This window comes from Rhineura floridana, chromosome 15 (genome assembly GCF_030035675.1).
Source record: "Rhineura floridana isolate rRhiFlo1 chromosome 15, rRhiFlo1.hap2, whole genome shotgun sequence".
NCBI classification, from domain to species: domain Eukaryota; kingdom Metazoa; phylum Chordata; class Lepidosauria; order Squamata; family Rhineuridae; genus Rhineura; species Rhineura floridana.
In genome coordinates this window covers 36313252-36330928 of record NC_084494.1, presented here as the reverse complement: position 1 = coordinate 36330928, position 17677 = coordinate 36313252, and the positions used below count along the sequence as shown (strand labels likewise).

The 17677-nt window shown below is 47.3% G+C and overlaps 1 protein-coding gene across 2 annotated transcripts in view; it reads right to left on the bottom strand.

The window, feature by feature from the left end:
- Window positions 1–487: 487 nt before the first annotated feature.
- SYNE4 (spectrin repeat containing nuclear envelope family member 4) overlaps window positions 488–17677 on the bottom strand; it is a 28413-nt gene continuing 11223 nt past the window's right edge. For both annotated transcript variants that reach the window (XM_061596747.1, XM_061596746.1), the window contains exons 3-13: window positions 17424–17574; window positions 14152–14328; window positions 12278–12415; window positions 8533–8727; window positions 7069–7351; window positions 5979–6079; window positions 5584–5662; window positions 5008–5177; window positions 4218–4370; window positions 3306–3367; window positions 488–1233 (exon numbers count right to left, since the gene is read on the bottom strand). In XM_061596747.1, the coding sequence (XP_061452731.1) occupies window positions 999–1233; window positions 3306–3367; window positions 4218–4370; window positions 5008–5177; window positions 5584–5662; window positions 5979–6079; window positions 7069–7351; window positions 8533–8727; window positions 12278–12415; window positions 14152–14328; window positions 17424–17574 (1744 nt within the window). In that variant the 3' untranslated portion in view covers window positions 488–998. The remainder of the gene's footprint in view (window positions 1234–3305; window positions 3368–4217; window positions 4371–5007; window positions 5178–5583; window positions 5663–5978; window positions 6080–7068; window positions 7352–8532; window positions 8728–12277; window positions 12416–14151; window positions 14329–17423; window positions 17575–17677) is intronic.

The following is a 17677-nucleotide window of genomic DNA, read 5'->3' as shown; positions in this document are numbered from 1 at the left end:
TTAATATATAGATACTGTAATAACTAACAATCATAAAACATTGTTCAAAGCAATCATATATGGTAATGAAATATTCATAATCCATTCCATGTATTCAGATCTTGTACTAGATCTTTCTCATAATCCATTCCATGAATGTATGGTAGTAAACATACAGCAAAAATCCTTGATAACGTAGGCCTCTCAAGTTTAATCAAATTACTTATTTGTCAGCCAGCTTACTACACGTTCAGTAGTCCAAATGAGGAGACTGCGCAAGATGTATAACATAACGGTCAGGTTTATTATCTACAAAAACTAGACACACCAAAAGAGGTCAGTAACATCTAGCTAACAAAAATCCACAGTGCCTACTGAAGACCTTCACAGGTTGAAATTCGCTTGGGAAAGATCTAGTTCAAGATGTGAGTGCATGGATATTTTACTGCCATATATGATTGTTTTTAACAATGTTTCATGATTGTTAGTTACTACATATATATATATATATATATATATATATATAAATTACATTTACTACATTAGATGTTTTAATAGTTACATTACCTAGCCCAACTGAGTTTTTCCAAAGTTGTCCACGTTTGGTTTCTGTCGTTTTTGTTTCTACGCCGTATTCAGCATAGACCCACTGAAATTAATGGGCATGACTAACGTAGGTCCGTTTATCACTGTGACTCTGCACTTGGCCAAACTTAGCTGGATACAACTTTAAAAAACAAACAAACACAGGAACAGCTAAACTCACAGAGGATGATAGGCCTACCCTGGCTATTAGAGTTGACAGCTAAGAACGAAACTCTCGCTTTGCAGAAACATTATCTCTTAGTTCACCAGATGCTGCAAGCCCAACTTTGAGCAGACACAATTGGGCATCTTACTGGAGGACCAACTTCTAGTAGCCCTGGGGGAGTCTACGGAACTCCCAGAGGCAGCTTTTTTCTCTACTATCACTGTCCTTCTCCATTATAAAGAGTGCCACGCTCTGCCATGCCTGGCTGTTAAGTGGGTGGTGGACCACTGTACTTAAGCATGAGATGGAATGATCTGGCATAGCCGTTTGCCTGGAGACAGGAGGGCTCCGATGGGTACAGAGGAAATGGGCTGGCCAGGAGGAGAAGCAGGAGGAGGAGCATGCCAACAGCAAAGATGAACATCGTCCAGTTCCATATGGTGGAAATTCTGGGGAGCTTCGGGGAGTGGAGAGAGAGAACCGAAACCTGTGACAGGTCGGACCTAGAAGGACAAGAGTCAGATTCATAAAGCTAGAAGCCATTTGTTTTCACTGATTTGCATTTTGTGTTTTTTTAACCCCTGTTTTAAATGGTTTTAATTTTATAGTTAATTATGTTTTAATTATAACTTCTGTATGTTTTTTTTTATATGTTTTTAATTGTATTTGTTTTAATTTTTGTAAGCCACCTTGAGTCCCAGTTCTGGGGAAAAAGCGGGATATAAGTAAATAATCATAATCATAGTCATAGTCATCATCATCATCATCATAATTTGTTGAGAAACTGCTTTGAATAGTAAAGCTTCATAGATTTACAGAATCAGCCCAGCCCAACACATTAGCCTTCAGTGCCCGCCATCCCTAGAAGTAGGCTGGAGCCAAAGGGCAGCCAGGTTGGGCCCTGGCCAAGGGCCCCTGTGGCTCAGAGGGGCCACTGAAGGGCCCCTCCTTAGGGTATGGGGTAGTGCTCCCACGATCCTCAGCAGGGTTGACTCCCGACCCTGCTACAGATCGCAGAGACAGAGCTCCTAGGCCCCCCCTACAGATTGTGCAGGCCCACTGCGCCCACCTGCTCCACCTACCTCTCCTCCCTTTCTGTGAATGCCCTGCGTGCTGTGCGCAGCTGCCATCAACCAACATGGCAGCAGAGGCTCCTGTAAGGGGCTGATGCCACTACCGGCAAGGGCCCAGTCACACCTGGCGCTGGCCCTACCTATAAGGGTAGTCAAGGCTGATTCCTGACTAGGGGAGGGGCCACGGCCTTACGAGTATCTCAAGGATGCCTTCAGTCTTCACCTGGATTTCCACAGAGGGGTAAGGAGACCCTTCATGGCTACGTCAAGGGCCGGCCCTACCATTAGGCACAATGAGGCCATAGGCAGAAACTTATTTATGTTATTTATGTTACTGCTTTAATTTACTATTTTTAATAATGAAGCTCATCATTAATAGTTGTTGTTATTGTTATTATTGTTGTATTATTACAGATAGGGATGGGATGAGAGATGCTTTGGGGAGGGGGTTGCTTCACGTGCTAAAATAATTTGACCACCCTTGAGTATTATGCACCTGGTGGGGTGGGAAGTTACACTCTTTGCTGCAACAAAAGATACGCAGACAGCCTTGGCTACATCCAGTGTGACTATAGCACCATGAATTGTATCTGGCCTGTTCTTAAAACTGGCCTCTGGTCAGTTTCTAGACACAATTTGATGTGCTGGTGATTGCCTATAAAAGCCCACAGAGCAAGAAACCGGGTACTTGAAGGGCCACCTTTAACCCTGTGAGCCTGCCTCCGTTATGCCCTCATCACCTTTCTCCCTGTCCCCTGCCATCTGATGACGAGGCGACAGGATGAGGGCCTTTCACAGTTGCGGCATCTGACCATGGAAAGTCTTCCCACGAGAGGCTCATCAAGCACTGACCTGTTCATTTCAGCCCGTGATAAAGTTCCCTTGATCTATGGCAGGGGTGACTATGCTGGTGCCTTCCAGATGTTGCTGAAATACAACCCCAGCAGCCCACCCAGCAGGGTCAGTGGTCACAGATTATGGGAGTCGTAGTCCTACAGCATCTGGAGGGCCACAGCTTCCCCATCCCTGATCTGTGGGTTTCATCTCTTTGGTCCATTTTTATGGCTTTGCTTTCTGGGCTGCTTTTGATTCCGCTGTTTCTGATTCTTGTAGGATTTTATATATTTCCTGGAGCTATAGTTGTAGGGAACTGACACATGGAACATAAATAAATAAAATATACCTTTTCTGGCTTTGTTGTCATATTACATGCCACTGAGAGAGTTTTTACTGAAGACCAGGTGGGGGTGGGCACGTAGAAATCTTCTAAGTAAATCAATGGGAAATTGGGAGAAGGGACCTCTGAAAAGGGACTTCTGCAAGCGGTGCAAGGGATCTCCTCCTGCGCTTGCTCCTCTTTCACCTCTCAGGGTTGGCCAAATGAGGAGGAAACAACAGAACCACACGGGGAGCCAGACTGGGCTCCAAAGCCCGCTGGCTGCTAAACCCTACCACAAAGTGCACGGCAGTGTGTTTGTAAAAATGGAAAGGTGTGCTCTTACCCCTGCTCAACAGAGATTGCCGTTTCTGCTGAATGGGAGTCAAGCTGTTCCTTCTTGCAGATCTAAGAAAACAGGCACAACAACGTCTATTCAAATTTCCAAACATTGTTTTAAAGCCAGGGGCTAAATACACCCTCCAGGTCTCTCTGCCTCGCCCCTGAGACTCTCCCCAAACCACACCCCTTGCCAGCACCTCTTCACAACCCCCTTGATGCTTTTGCCTGCCCTTGGACTAATCTTGAACTCCCATAATGCCTCTTGCTTGTCTGGACAGGCAGGGGCGTGTGAATGTGTGCAAAAACCAGCCTACTGTAAATGTAAATGTCCTGCCTTCGAGTCGATTCCGACTTATGGCGACCCTATGAAGAGGGTTTTCATGAGGCAGTGACTGGCCCAAGGTCACCCAGTGAGCTTCATGGCTATGTGGGGATTCAAACTCTGGTCTCCCAGGTCGTAGTCCAACACCTTAATCACTACGCCACACTGGCTTTCAGCCTACTGTACAAAGGTCAAATTTAGATGCGTTGCCTCTGGCTATCATTGGCATGTGCCCCCCCCAAAGGGAATGTGGCCCTCCAGCTAAAAAAGTTCCCTGCCCCTACTTGAAGGCATAGCAAATGCATCCAAACACTTACCTTACCCCCACACCCGTTTATAAAACAAGGAGATTCCAGTAGGGCTCAACCTTACTGGACAACAAGCTCAGCGAGCCCCCTTGAATCCAAAAGGGTGGAAACTGGTGGAGGTTGTTCAGTATAATGCGAGGAAACCACTCTGTACATGCTTGGGAGCTCCTTCCTTACAACTTCAGGGTCCCCCATGCGCAGCTCTGCTCTTGTTTCACTTCTAGGGTGCAGCCCACGGCAGTTAAGCGAACAAGATTGAGGCTACATTCTGGGATTATCAGCCTACCTGCCCAGCTTGGCCAATTAGGGCTGGCCAGGCTCTCTTTTTTGTCCGCTGGTGTGACTTCTGTCGCTTTGGTCGTTGCCCACTTGCCTGGGACTGCACTGGGAGTTGCAGCTCTATGACAGGTAGGGTAAAGTGCCCCCATGCTCCCGTGCCCTGCAGAGGGAACAAAAGTGTAGTCAGGGCAGAGGTGAGGTGATAAGGACCTCAGAAGAGCCCCGTAGCTGGATCAGGCCAAAGGCGCACCCAGTTCAGCATCCTGTTCTCACAGACTCCAGGCTGATGCTCCAATGGGACGCCCACAAGCAGGACCTGAGCGATACAGCAGCACTCTCTCCAAAAGCAATCCCCAGCAACTGGTATTCAGAAGCTGCTTCTAACAGCAGAGGGGTTGGAATATAGCTATTGTGGCTAGTAGCCACTGATAGCCCTGCCCTTCATGAATTTGATCGTCTTTTAAAGCCATCCAGGTGGGTGGCCATCCCTACATCTTGCAAAAACAAAGCCCGCAGTTTAACCCTGTGTTGTGGGAAGATGTTCTTTTTTCTGTCCTGAGTCTTCCAACATTCAGCTTTGTTGGATGGGCCCCTATTCTAATATTGGTGATGTTCCTACAAGAACTGAGACTCCACACCCTTCCCCATCAAGCAGACAAACTGAAAACACCCCATAATGCTCCAGGGGTAAGAAAAAGCAAAATAAGGCAATGCCCTGAAGTTAGGTGGATTCCCACGTTCCATACATATGTCTTCTACAACCTGGGATGTTCTCGTTCCTCTTCAGAAGAACTTACTTGTTCCATCTCCAGTTCTGTTCGCATCTCCTCCCGGCAGCTCTGGCCCAGCCATGTCTCAACACGTTCGGGGTCAAATCCCACCGGTTCTGTCTGCCGGGAGCTCCCTGTCTCTGGTGCTTGGTTTTGGGGGTGCTGGAACCCCTGTGGGTCCCATGGATGCAACCCTCCTATCAGAAAAGGCAACAAGAACATCAGATGGGAGTGTGGAAATCCTATCCCTAAAATGGGGCTTTAGGTCACATCCACACAATACCTTTAAAGCACATGGCTTCCCCCCCCAAGGAATCCTGGGAACTGTAGTTTATAAAGGTTGCTGGGAATTGTAGCTCTGTGAGGGGCAAACTGTAGTTCCCAGGATTCTTTTGGGGGGGGGGAGGAAAGCAATGACTGTCAAAGTGCTATGAATGTGCTTTTAATATCTCCAGAGTAGATGGCCATAGGACATTAGCAAAATACTGACAATCTGGTGTGTGCTTGGGGGGGCAATCACAGGCACCCCAAATGGACGATTCAACTTATGAACTCAGCTTTTCCTTTACGGAAGATTCTGAAAGATAAAACTCAATGACTTACCAGAATTGCATCTTTTTATTTCCTGGTCTGTTACAGAGCAACTGAACTGTTCCCACTCCTCTCGGAAGCCATTTTGCACCTGTGAAGTTGTCAGAAAAAGAGGGGGCAATTATGAAACCACAAGGAAAATGATTAAACTGGCAAGAAGAGGAGCCAGATTTCAGAGTGGAAGGAATCTCCTCCCACTCACAGTGGGAAAATTGGCCGGTCTGAAAACAAGACTGGGGAATGGGGAGGAGGTCATTTGGGACTGAGTGAACCACAGGCCAACTTACAACATTCTGCCAGTGAGTGCGTTCTCTTTGAGACAGAAAAGAGGGGTTGCCATATTTATAATTTCCCCTCCTACCAGGCCCATTGACACCCCTCCAGCCCACCTATTCCCTAATACCTACAGAGGAGTCTTCTTGGCTGCTGCCACACCTCAAAGGCAATGAACGGGACACGCAAAAAGCGGATCTGCACCTTCGGCGAGGCTCTTCCCATTGGCCCACACCTGCAAGGTGGGAAAAGCAGATGAAAGGATTCTGGCTTCTTCCCAACGTATAAGCAGCCTCATTAGAATATCAGCTTCCGTTTTCTAAGAAAGTCAAGCTTCTAGTCCTTATGCCTGCCTGTACAGCAGCCTTCCCCAACCTGGGGCCCTCCAGATGTTTTGGACTACAATTCTCACAGCCATGCTCCCATTAGCCTCAGCAGCAAGAAACTACTGACTCTCCTAAAAGCAGGGAAAGACAAGCAGGAGCTGCTATTGGTTGGCACTAGGGGCTCAGCAACGTCTTTCTGTGTCAAGATACCTGAAAGACCGTCCTACCCCTTATATACCCAGTCGATCACTGAGCTCTGCAGGTGACAGCCTCTTGCAGACACCACCTTGTCAGGAGGTCCATTCCATACAACAGAGGAAGTGGACCTTTAGTGTGCTGGCACCGACTCTTTGGAATTCCTTCCCCTTAAATATTAGACAGGCACCATCTCTGTTATCTTTTCAGCACCTACTGAAGACCTCCCTCTTTCAACAAAGAGTCTGTGTTGGCATTGCTCTTTAAGATGTTTTTAAAGCTTTTTTAAAAAGATGTTTTGTTTTAATATGTTTTAAAGCCTGTTTTTAAGACGTTTTGCTGTGTTTGTTTGCCTCCCTGGGCTCCTACTGGGCGGAAGGGCGGCATATCATCATCATCATCATCATCTACCCAGCTCCTTGCCCAAAATTTTGAGGGCCCTAAAGCTCTCCTCGAGAGCCAGTATGGTATAGTGGTTAAAGTGCTGGACTATGACCTGGGAGACCAGGGTTCGAATCCCCACACAACCATGAAGCATACTGGGTGACCTTGGGCCAGTCACTGCCTCTCAGTCGCAGAGGAAGGCAATGAGAAACCACCTCTGAATGCTGCTTTCCATGAAAGCCCTGTTCATAGGGTCGCCATAAGTCAGGATCGACTTGAAGGCAGTCCAAAGCTCTCCTCTCACACAGACCCCACCTACCCGTGATGGCACTGTGGTACGAGGAATCCTCCTCATCATGCGATGTGGATCCTCCTACATCCACTGAAGGATCCCATTCCAGATCCACGATCCCCCCTACATTGGGAGCCAGCCGCTTGCGATGCAGGAATGCTTTCTTTGGGGTGGATTCGCACCGGAGACCGACAGGAGGCTGGGACAGCCTTGCATCAGCATCATCACCTGTCAACTCCAGGGATTCTTCAGTGAAGCAATCGGACTCCAAATCACTGTCCCGGTCTGACAGCCACTCGTCCTCAAAGACCTGGGGACAGGATATGGTCAGGGCCATTTAGAGAGAGTGCCATCTGCAGACATGGAAGAGTTGTTGCCTGTTGAAAGAAATCTTAAGCCAATTCATCGGATGAGTTGAGCAGAGCAACCCAATGGTGGCAGAAGAGAGAAAGAACCAAAGGCAGAGGAACCAGCCTTCCCTATATTTTGTGGGCTTGCACCAGCACAGGAAACCATAGCAGACACATGACTTTTTTGACTTTTTCATTTGGCCTTTTATGGCCATTTGCCCTTTAAAAAAAGCAACAACACTCTCTTCACTTCTGTTGCTCCAAGGCCGGTATAGCTTATCCCCCAATTCCAGCGGCATCCTGGGGAAACAGAAGAGGGCTCGGGACCCTGTAGGCCAGGAGTGGGGACCCTCAAGCTCAGGGTTCAAATGCCCTCAGGCCTCTGTATGGCCCCTCAGTCCTCTTTGCAGGCCACCTCCTTCACTGGCTCTGCTTGGCACCCTCTCTGACTGTTCCTGCCCAGCTGAAATGAGCTCTGGAACTCTGATGATGCTTCTCCTTGCCTGGATGGATGACAGAGAGAGCTGTATGGGTAGAAACCAGCCTGCTGTACGGAAGGCAAAACTGACATGCATTGGTTCAGCTACGTTTGCCTCCGGTCCTGCCCACTGCTGCCCACTGCTGGCCCATGGAAGGCTGCCCAGATGGGAAGGTGGCCCTCAGCCTGCGAAAGTTTCCCTATCTCTGCTGCAGGCCCACAGCCTCTCCTGGCACACCTCCTTTATATCCTCTCTGACGGCAGAGCCCTGTGTCCTCACAGAGGAGGCTGGATCTCCCTCTCTATCCTTGGAGAAGGGGGTCCAAAAGTTCCTTCAGTCTCCGGGGACCACAGGATTGCAGCCTACATTGATCTATCGGATTTTTATTTTTAAAAAAACAGTGTTTTGGAGTTGACCGTGTACTTTGTTTTTTTAAATGATGCACAAATGCGGAGTTCCTAGGGCTGCTGAATTCTGCACCCCAGTAGCCGTTTCTGTGCTCCTGTCATGCAATTCAGACATGCAAGTCATCAGTTGACGTTGCAGCCATCTGGCATTGGATATGCACGTGGGAACTTAGTCTAATCCTGGCAATCTGGTTCTCACCTCCAGTGAACCGACACATCGGATTTTCTCTCCCCTTTCTGAGACCCCTTACATACCAGCCGCATGCTGACCAGGCGGCGGCGGAAGCGGAAGACCCTGCGGAAGACCTCCTGGCAGAAACAGCTCAGGTCCTGCAGCTCCTCCTCTAAGATCTCAGCATCCTCGGGCTGGCACTTCTGGATCAAACCTTCCCCGCGCACCAGCAGGCGGTCAACACGCTCTGCGTTGGCTTGTACGTCTTGCTGAAATGCCTGGATGTCAGGAAAAGAGACAAAGGATGGTCAAAAGGGACATAATCCCCAGGGGTTCCCTACCACAGGGCTGGGGAAGTTCTCCAAATGTTGCCAGACAATAACAATAACATCTGCCGCTGGCCTAATGAATACAGAACAGCATTCCGATCCAACAGTTGAGTCTTCCACAGGTCTGCTGACCTGCAAGGAATGTCCAATGTTTGTTTTCTTTCCTGAGAACAACACGGCATACACATGCAGCAAGTGCAAGCTGGTGACGGTGTTGGAAGAAAAAGTGAGAGGCCTGGGGTGGCGGGTGGCCACACTGAAGAGCGTAAGAGAAGACAAAGAGTTCTTAGACAGAACGCTGGAACAACAGCAGCAAAGAGAAGGACAAGAGGTGGGAGGACAACAGCAAGTTGAAGTAGAAGAGGGGAGAACAATGAGGTAGAGGAAACTCCGTGGAAAAGAGCTAGAAGACACCCTTCATTGGTGGAACTATGGAACCACTTTCCGGCACCTGAGGATGAGACTGGAGGCCAGCCTGCAGGGGAAGAATTACAGGAGACCCCACACGACAGCGAGTGACAGGCTGAAGCTCAGTCAAGGAGACTCAATGAAAACACTCCCCACAACAACAAGAAGAGTAGTAGCAGTGGGAGACTCCCTACTGTGTGGGATTGAAACCCAAGTATGCCAAGAAGATCCATGGACTCGCTAGGTATGCTGCCTCCCTGGAGGACAGGTTAGAGATGTGATGGAAGGGTTGCCATCACTCTGAAAGCCCACTGACACGTATCCCTGTCTTCCCATCCATGTGGGAACGAATGATATTGCCAAGTAGGGCTACGAAGAAATCATGTCAGGCTTTGAAACTCTTGGAAGGAAATTCAAGGACTTTGGGGCCCAGATCGTTTTCTCATCCATCCTCCCAGTACTTAGAAAAGGAGTAGAAAGGGGAGGGGGGGGAATGCTATGAGTGAATGACTGGTTACAAAGGTGGTGCAGATGCAAGAGATTTGGATTCTGGGACCACGGGCTATGCAGGCAGATCCACAACTGGCTACAGAATTGTACTCAAAGAGTGTTTATTAATGGTTCCTTCTCAAACTGGGGGGAGATAACGAGTAGGATACTGCAGGACTCGGTCCTGGGCCCAGCGCTCTTCAACATTTTTATTAATGACTTGGATGAGGAGGTGCAGGGAATGCTTATCAAATCTGCAGATGATACAAAATTGGGAGGGATAGCTAATGCCTTGGAAGACAGAAACAAAATTCAAAGGGATCTTGATAGGCTGGAGCATTGGGCTGAAAACAACAGAATGAAATTTAACAGGGATAAGTGCAAAGTTCTACACCTAGGAACAAGAAACCAAATGCACAATTATAAAATGGGGGATACTCGGCTCAGCAATACTAATGCGAGAAGGTTTTTGGAATTGTCGTTGATCACAAGCTGAATACGAACCAAAAGTGTGATGTGGCTGCAAAAAAGGCAAATGCTATTTTAGGCTGCATTAACAGAAGTATGGTTTCCAAACCGCATGAAATATTATTTCCCCTCTATTCAGCACTGGTTAGGCCTCATCTTGAGTACTGTGTCCAGTTCTGGACACCACACTTTAAGAAGGATGTAGGCAAACAAGTTCAGAGGAGGGCAACACGGATGATCAGGGGACTGGAAACAAAGTCCTTTAAGGAGAGACTGAAAGAACTGGGCATGTTTAGCCCTGATAAGAAAAGACCAAAGGAAGATATAAAAGCACTCTTCAAGTACTTGAAAGGTTGCCACATGGAGGAAGACCAGGATCTCTTCTTCATCATCCCAGACTGCAGGACATGGAATAAAAGGATCATGTTGCAGGAAGCCAGATTTTGACTGAACATCAGAAAAAAACGTCCTAATGGTTAGAGCAGTATGACATCAGAACAATGACCTAGGGAGGTGGTGGGCTCTCCAACACTGGAGGCAGCTGGACAACCACCTGTTGGGGATGTTTAATTTGGATTCCTGCATTGAGTAGGCCCCTTCCAACTCTACTATTATATATGATTCTAAGGAGCCAGCCTGTTTAGAAATATACTTTACCTACATAACCCCACAAGTTTGGGGCTGAGCTAAGGTCTAGGTTGCATATACTCTGAGTAAAAAGATAAACAGAAAACTACACATTCTGCTACAAAGCAATAGCTGAATCTGGTACCCTGTTTGAATTATCTACATTTTTTGCATATATTAAATGCCCCAAATGTGGAATTTAGGTACCACTGGTGTAGAATTCTAGGTTACCTTCACACTTGAAATGTTGACAGGCCAGGGGGGTGGAGGAGAGGGAAGGCAGCTATCACTTACACATAGACTGGAACCAAATTAAAAAGGAGGAAGGAAAGGGTTAATTATTCCAGGAAGCACTACTAATTTGCGCATAATTACCTAGAGATAATTCTCTCTACAGGAGTCTCACCCTGTATAAGCAAACAGATGAGCAGGTGCAAAACTATAATAACCAGGATATGTGGGTGAGCCTTTGTGAGCTTTTCCACTGTTGATTTCACAGCCCTTTAAAAGGGGACATAAAACAGTGGTTAAATATTGGGGAGGAGGCAGGGGGAGAATTCACAAGTCCCTGGAAGCAACAGATATCTTATATCAGATTGGAGGGGTGTTCAGTAGGTAGTGGTTATTCAGTTGATGCGAGCAAAATACTCTGTGGCCATGCACAGAGGTAATCTCCTCATTACAGCTTCACAAACTCCAGGTCTCCCCAGGTCCCTGCCACAAGAAATCCGGTTCCACCTGTACCTCTCAGAAAGCCAGAGAATAGCAAGAATGCCACTATGAAAGCTTCAGGATGCACTGCAGTTCACTCCCACACAAACACACACAAGGAACTAAGGAGACCAGACTTGCAGATTGAGATTTGTCACATCTCTTTCTTAAACCAACCAACCAACCAACCAACCAACCAACCAACCAACCAACCAACCAACCAACCTTAATTATCCCCATTTTGTAGATGGGGAAACTGAGTCTAGGCCAAAGACACAGAGTTTGTGGCAACTGAGGCCAAGGAAGATATGAACCTCCACCCCCATGGGAATCCTTTCCCACTGGCATCTCATAATTCCTGAGTTTTTGCTGGACACTGGACACATCTGGATTTTGTTGTTGTTGCAAGAACCCTAGAAACTTCAGCTGTGTACACACCACAAGCTTTTAGAAGGAACACCTGTACATTTAAAGCACGTGGATTCCCCAAAGAATCCTGGCAACTGGAGTTTGCCCCTCACACAGCAACAATTCCCGACACCCTTAACTAACAACAGTTTCCACGATGCTTTGGGGGAAGCCATGTGCATTAAATGTATGGTGTGCACTCAGTCTTCATTCTCATTTTTCCTCAATAAATGCTGACCTGTTCGCGGTGCCAGACCCTGAGTTAAGATACCAGATTCCGGACAAATCCTTTTGACAAATCCTTCAGGAAACAAACAGCCTTGTGGGTAAATTGCAAGAGTGGGTGAGCGAGCACATGCTGGGCTCTTGGGCCCTTAGTCAGTTTTACCTGCAGCTGTATCATTTTCTCCAGCGACGTCCCTCCAGAGAAGTGCTCTACATCTGTGAGCCGGAGGTCCAGCTCCATCAGCCACACATGGATGGTCTCTTTCTCCGATTCAAATTCTTCTCGTTGGGTCACAAAATGCTGAGGGAGGAGGCAAGGAGAAGCAGCAAATCACACGCAGCCCTTTGTTCTCAGAGCCAAGAGCTAGTTGGACAAGCTTTTAGTAGCAACGCCTGATGCGGTTACTCAAAAACTGTCTGCATAGCTTATCCCCCTGACAAAAAGCCGAGGGCACTGCTACTCAAAACGCCCAGTTCATTGCATCTTCTACCATGGAATTTTGTAAAACACATAATCAACAATGCATAATCAAAAACACTGCCTGCCTTTCCTACTTTGCCTAAAGGCCCAGGGGCTGAATGCTCTCCTCTCTATCTGGCCCTTGGCATTCTTTACCTGGCCCCTAGGACTCTCCCCTAGGCCCACACATGCTTCCCAGCCACACCTCCTCTTTCCAAGTCACATCCTTCACCAGCCTTGCTTCACCCTCTCCTTGATTGTTTTTGTCATAAACTCAAGGATGCAATTTATAAAAAAAAACCCACCACCACGCAATTTGCCATTTTCCAACATGCTTTCCTGCCCAGTTGGCATGTGGTGCCTACTGGGACTGGTAGGGCAGAAGGCAAGGAGCCCAAACAGCAAATGGGGCCACAGCCAATTATAGGTGGAGCAAACTAATTCTGCTTGCGTCTCTGTCCTCTTCCCTGATGAGTTCTACAATTTGAGTTCAAATTTGCAGATGATACAAAACTGGGAGGGATAACTAATACCTTGGAAGACAGAAACAACATTCAAAGGGATCTTGATAGGCTGGAGCATTGGGCCAGTAACAACAGAATGAAATTTAACAGGGACAAGTGCAAAGTTCTACACCTAGGAAAAAGAAACCAAGTGCACTGTTATAAGATGCGGGATACTTGGCTCAGCAATACTGCATGCAAGAAGGATGTTGGAATTGATGTTGATCACAAGCTGAATATGAGCCAACAGTGTGATGTGGCTGCAAAACAGGCAAATGCTGTTTTAGACTGCATTAACAGAAGTATAGTTTCCAAATCGCATGAAGTATTGGTTCTCCTCTATTTGGCACTGGTTAGGCCGCATCAAGTACTGTGTCCAGTTCTGGACACCACACTTTAAGAAGGATGTAGACAAACTGGTTCAGAGGAGGGCAATAAGGATGATCAGGGGACTGGAAACAAAGCCGTATGAAGAGAGACTGAAAGAACTGGGCATGTTTAGCCTTGAGAAAAGAAGACTGAGGGGAGATATGATAACACTCTTCAAGTCCTTGAAAGGTTGCCACACAGATGAGGGCCAGAATCTCTTCCTGATCGTCCCAGAGTGCAGGACGCGGAATAATGGGCTCAAGTTGCAGGAAGCCAGATTTCGACTGAACATCAGGAAAAACTTCCTAACTGTTAGAGTGTTACAACAATGGAACCCATGACCGAGGGAGGTGGTGGCTCTCTAAAACCGGAGGCATTCAAGAGGCAGCTGGACAGCCACCTGTCAGGGATGCTTTAATTCAGATTCCTGCATGGTGCAGGAGGTTGGACTCGATACCCTTCTAGCTCTATGATCCTATGGGTAACACTGAAGAGAAGGAGAAGGAAGCTGAGAGCCTGTGTCACTGAACATAGGTAAGAGGGCAGAAGGAGATTGGTAGGGCAGTGCTCCACTTGCCTGAATGAACCAGCCTCCACACTATCAGACTTCAACATTGTAGTGTTTTGGCCTGATGCTTATGGCAAAGCAGCTGTACTTTCACCAAACCCACCCTCACTCCAAGGCCCGGGCCCATCAGTGCCCACCTTCAGCCTCTTGTAAATGGCAGCTGTCTGAGTCTGCAGCTCATCCCAGCGCTGGTTGACCTCTTGAATGGTGGGTCTGAGCTGTAGGCTAACGCTCCCACTCCTCACCAGATGATGGTATTGCCTGTTCAGGGATTCCAGAAGCAACAGCTTGTCCGACACCTGTCTTTGCAACATCTGAAGGAAAGACATGAAACCCCGCCAGCCGGGAGTCAGATCAATGGCAGGCAAAAGGCTTTGTTTCCCCAAAGACCACTTGTAAGTAAGGATGGGTGAGTAAGTCTCTGATTTTCAGATATACATTCAGAGCACCAGCACCAGAGGGTCTGTTTTTTCATGCAAACCTGCATTTCAATAAATATAAAGTACATATTTTAAAGTGTATTTTCCTCTCAGAGTAGTTTCCCTCAAAATACACATTTCAAAGAGAATTTGCTCTCTAATATATTTTGATACATTTTTGAGCAAAGAACTGTGTTCATATATTTAGGAAATGCAACAGTAGGTGGAAAACACATTACAATCTGCACATTAGCCTGGGAGGTGCGGATCAGGTCAGTTATTATCAGAATTTGCAAAGATGAAATCTCTTATGCATCCCTGCTTGCAACTATCCACAACCCTAGTATGAGAGGCTTGGAGGAAGCCTCTAATTTTCTCTCTGTTCCAGCAGGTTTTATTTATTTTATTTATTTATTATTTGATTTATATCCTACCCTTTCTCCCAGTAGGAGCCCAGGGTGGCAAACAAAAGCAGTAAAAACACTTTAAAACATCATAAAAACAGACTTTAAAATGAAAAAATGAATGGAAATGGACTGCCTTCAAGTCGATCCCGACTTATGGCTACCCTATGAATAGGGTGTTCACGGTAAGGAGTATTCAGAGGGGGTTTACCATCACCTCCCTCTGTGGCTAGTCCTCCCCAGCTGGTTAGGGCCTGCTCAGCTTGCCACAGCTGCACAAGCCACCCCTTCCTTGTCCGCAACTGCCAGCTGGGGGGCAACTGGGCTCCTTGGGACTATGTACCTTGCCCACGGCTGCACAGATGGCAGGGCACGTATCCCCTGAGCCACTCATTGCAGGGGTGATCTTTAGCTGGCCCTTGACGCCCAGGAGACACGAGTGGGGATTTGAACTCACAGACTCTAGACTCCCAGCCAGGCTCTCCTCCCCACTGTGCTATACCAGACTTTTTAAAATACATTAGACTTTAACCAGACTTTAAAATACAACCAGACTTTAAAATACATTACAATAAAACATGTTTAAAAACATTTTTTTTAAAAAAGCTTTAAAAACATCTTAAAAAAAGAAAAAAAAAGAAAAGGTTTAAAAACATATTACAAAGCAATTCCAGCGCAGACACAGACTGGGATAAGGTCTCTACTTAAAAGGCTTGTTGAAAGAGGAAGGTCTTCATTAGGTTCCGAAAACACAGATGGTGCCTGTCTAATATTTAAGGGGAGGGGAGGGAATTCCAAAGGGTAGGTATCGCTACACTAAAGGTCTGTTTCCTATGTTGTGCAGAATGGACCTCCTGATAAGATGGTATCTGCAGGAGGCCCTCACCTGCAGAGCGCAGGGATCGACTAGGTATATAAGGGGTAAGACAGTCTTTCAGGTATCCTGGTCCCAAGCTGTATAGGGCTTTGTACACCAAAATGAGAACCTTGAACTTGGCCCAGTAGCTAATGGACAGCCAGTGCAATTCTTTCAGCAGCAGGGTGACATACTGGCGATACCCTGCCTCAGTGAGCAGTCACACAGACGCATTTTGCACCAGCTGCAGCTTCCGGACTAACCTCAAGGGCAGCCCCACATACAGCGCATTACAGTAATCCAGCCTGGAGGTTACCAGTGCGTGGACAACAGTGGTCAGGCTATCCTGGCCCAGATACAGACACCAGCTAAGACATCAGACGAAGATCCATCCAGACTCAGAGGAAGGCAATGGCAAACCTCTGAATACCTCTTACCGCAAAAACCATATGAACAGAGTATCCAAAATGCAACATGAGATAGTTCTGACCAAGCACTTACCAAGCCACTGGGGAAGAACAAAGGACAAGGACAACAAAATTAATGTGGACACGCCACGGATCACCTACATGAGGCTCATGGACCAGTTTGGGAACCCCAGTTTTAAATTATAGTAATTGTTTCTAAATATGCAGATAAACCTATAAATTAGCATATGCAAGTTTTGTGCAAATTTATTCACTTTCATGTTGTTGTTTTTAGCAGTGCGTAAGTGGCCATCCTAACTATCACACACACACACACACACACTCTCTCTCTCTCTCTCTCTCTCTCTCTCTCTCTCTCTTCCTTCTTGGCCTCCAACGACCAACAGTCAGGCTATGTACATATTACTGGCGGTAAAACCCAGTGAAGTCAGTTTCCACCCACATCCCATTTCAAGCGACATTTGCACTTTGCTGGGCACATCTGTACCCTTTGATGTGTCTCCGTGTTGCCTGCTGTCTGTCCACCCCAGTAGGTGGAGAGGGGGCGGGGATATCTTCCTGGGTGTAGACTGCCTGGCTGGTTTCCTACTACCGTTTTCCCCTTGAGACTGTAAAACCTGAGGACAGGGCCTGAATTTATTTCAAATTTCTGTGCCACATTAGGTGCTTTATAAATTACACATATCGGTCACACAGACAGAGGTGGAAAAAGAGGTGGAACCAAAAGGTGACAGAAGTCACAGTGTCTGTGATATTTCCATGCAAAGCACAATTGCACTCACCGAGAGACAACCACAGTGACCCCACCGCCCTAATTATGCACCACAAATTAAGCCCTGGTGCGATTTTCCTCAGGAGCGCTGAGCCCCTGCGCTTTTCCTTTGAGAAATTAATCACACTGGCTGGGAATCAAGCTGACTTGCTTTGAGTGCTGCAAATTTCTGAGCACACCATTCTCATCTTTCTGTTTCTCACACAAGGTGGCCTGGATTGCTGCAGATTCAAAAGTTGTTAATTCACACAAAAGTGGCAGCAGAGGGAGAACAAAGCTGCATTCTCTCCCACCCACCCTCCCCCAGTTTTCCTTGGAGGGGTGCACAATCAGTTCTAAATGCCACGATTCTTTGCTCTCCTGTTATTTTTGGCTCATTGCTGTTGCTCCTTTGAGATAAAAGGGCTGCCCTCATCCTGGCAAATCCCAAGATATCAAATGCATCCCTGGCAGGGAAAGCTCAACAAAAGGACAACTTGGCAGTTTGGGATGGGCCACCCCCCTCTACCCCCCGAAAGGTTCCTCCTTACCTCGAATCTTTGCAGCTCTTTCTTGGAATTGGCGTAAGACACCTGTGAGGAATTTGGGGAGGCGGCCGTCACCTCTGCGGCCCACAGCCAGTCCTGGAAGCGGAAGAGCAAGTCCTGGAAGTTCTTCTGTAGCTGCCAGGCCTGCGCTTCTCTGGTGCGGGGACAGAAATCAGTTGGACAACGCATGAGACGGAAGGACACTGGGAAGAGCCCCACCAAACATGGAGGGAAACTGTTTTAGGGGCTTTTGGTCT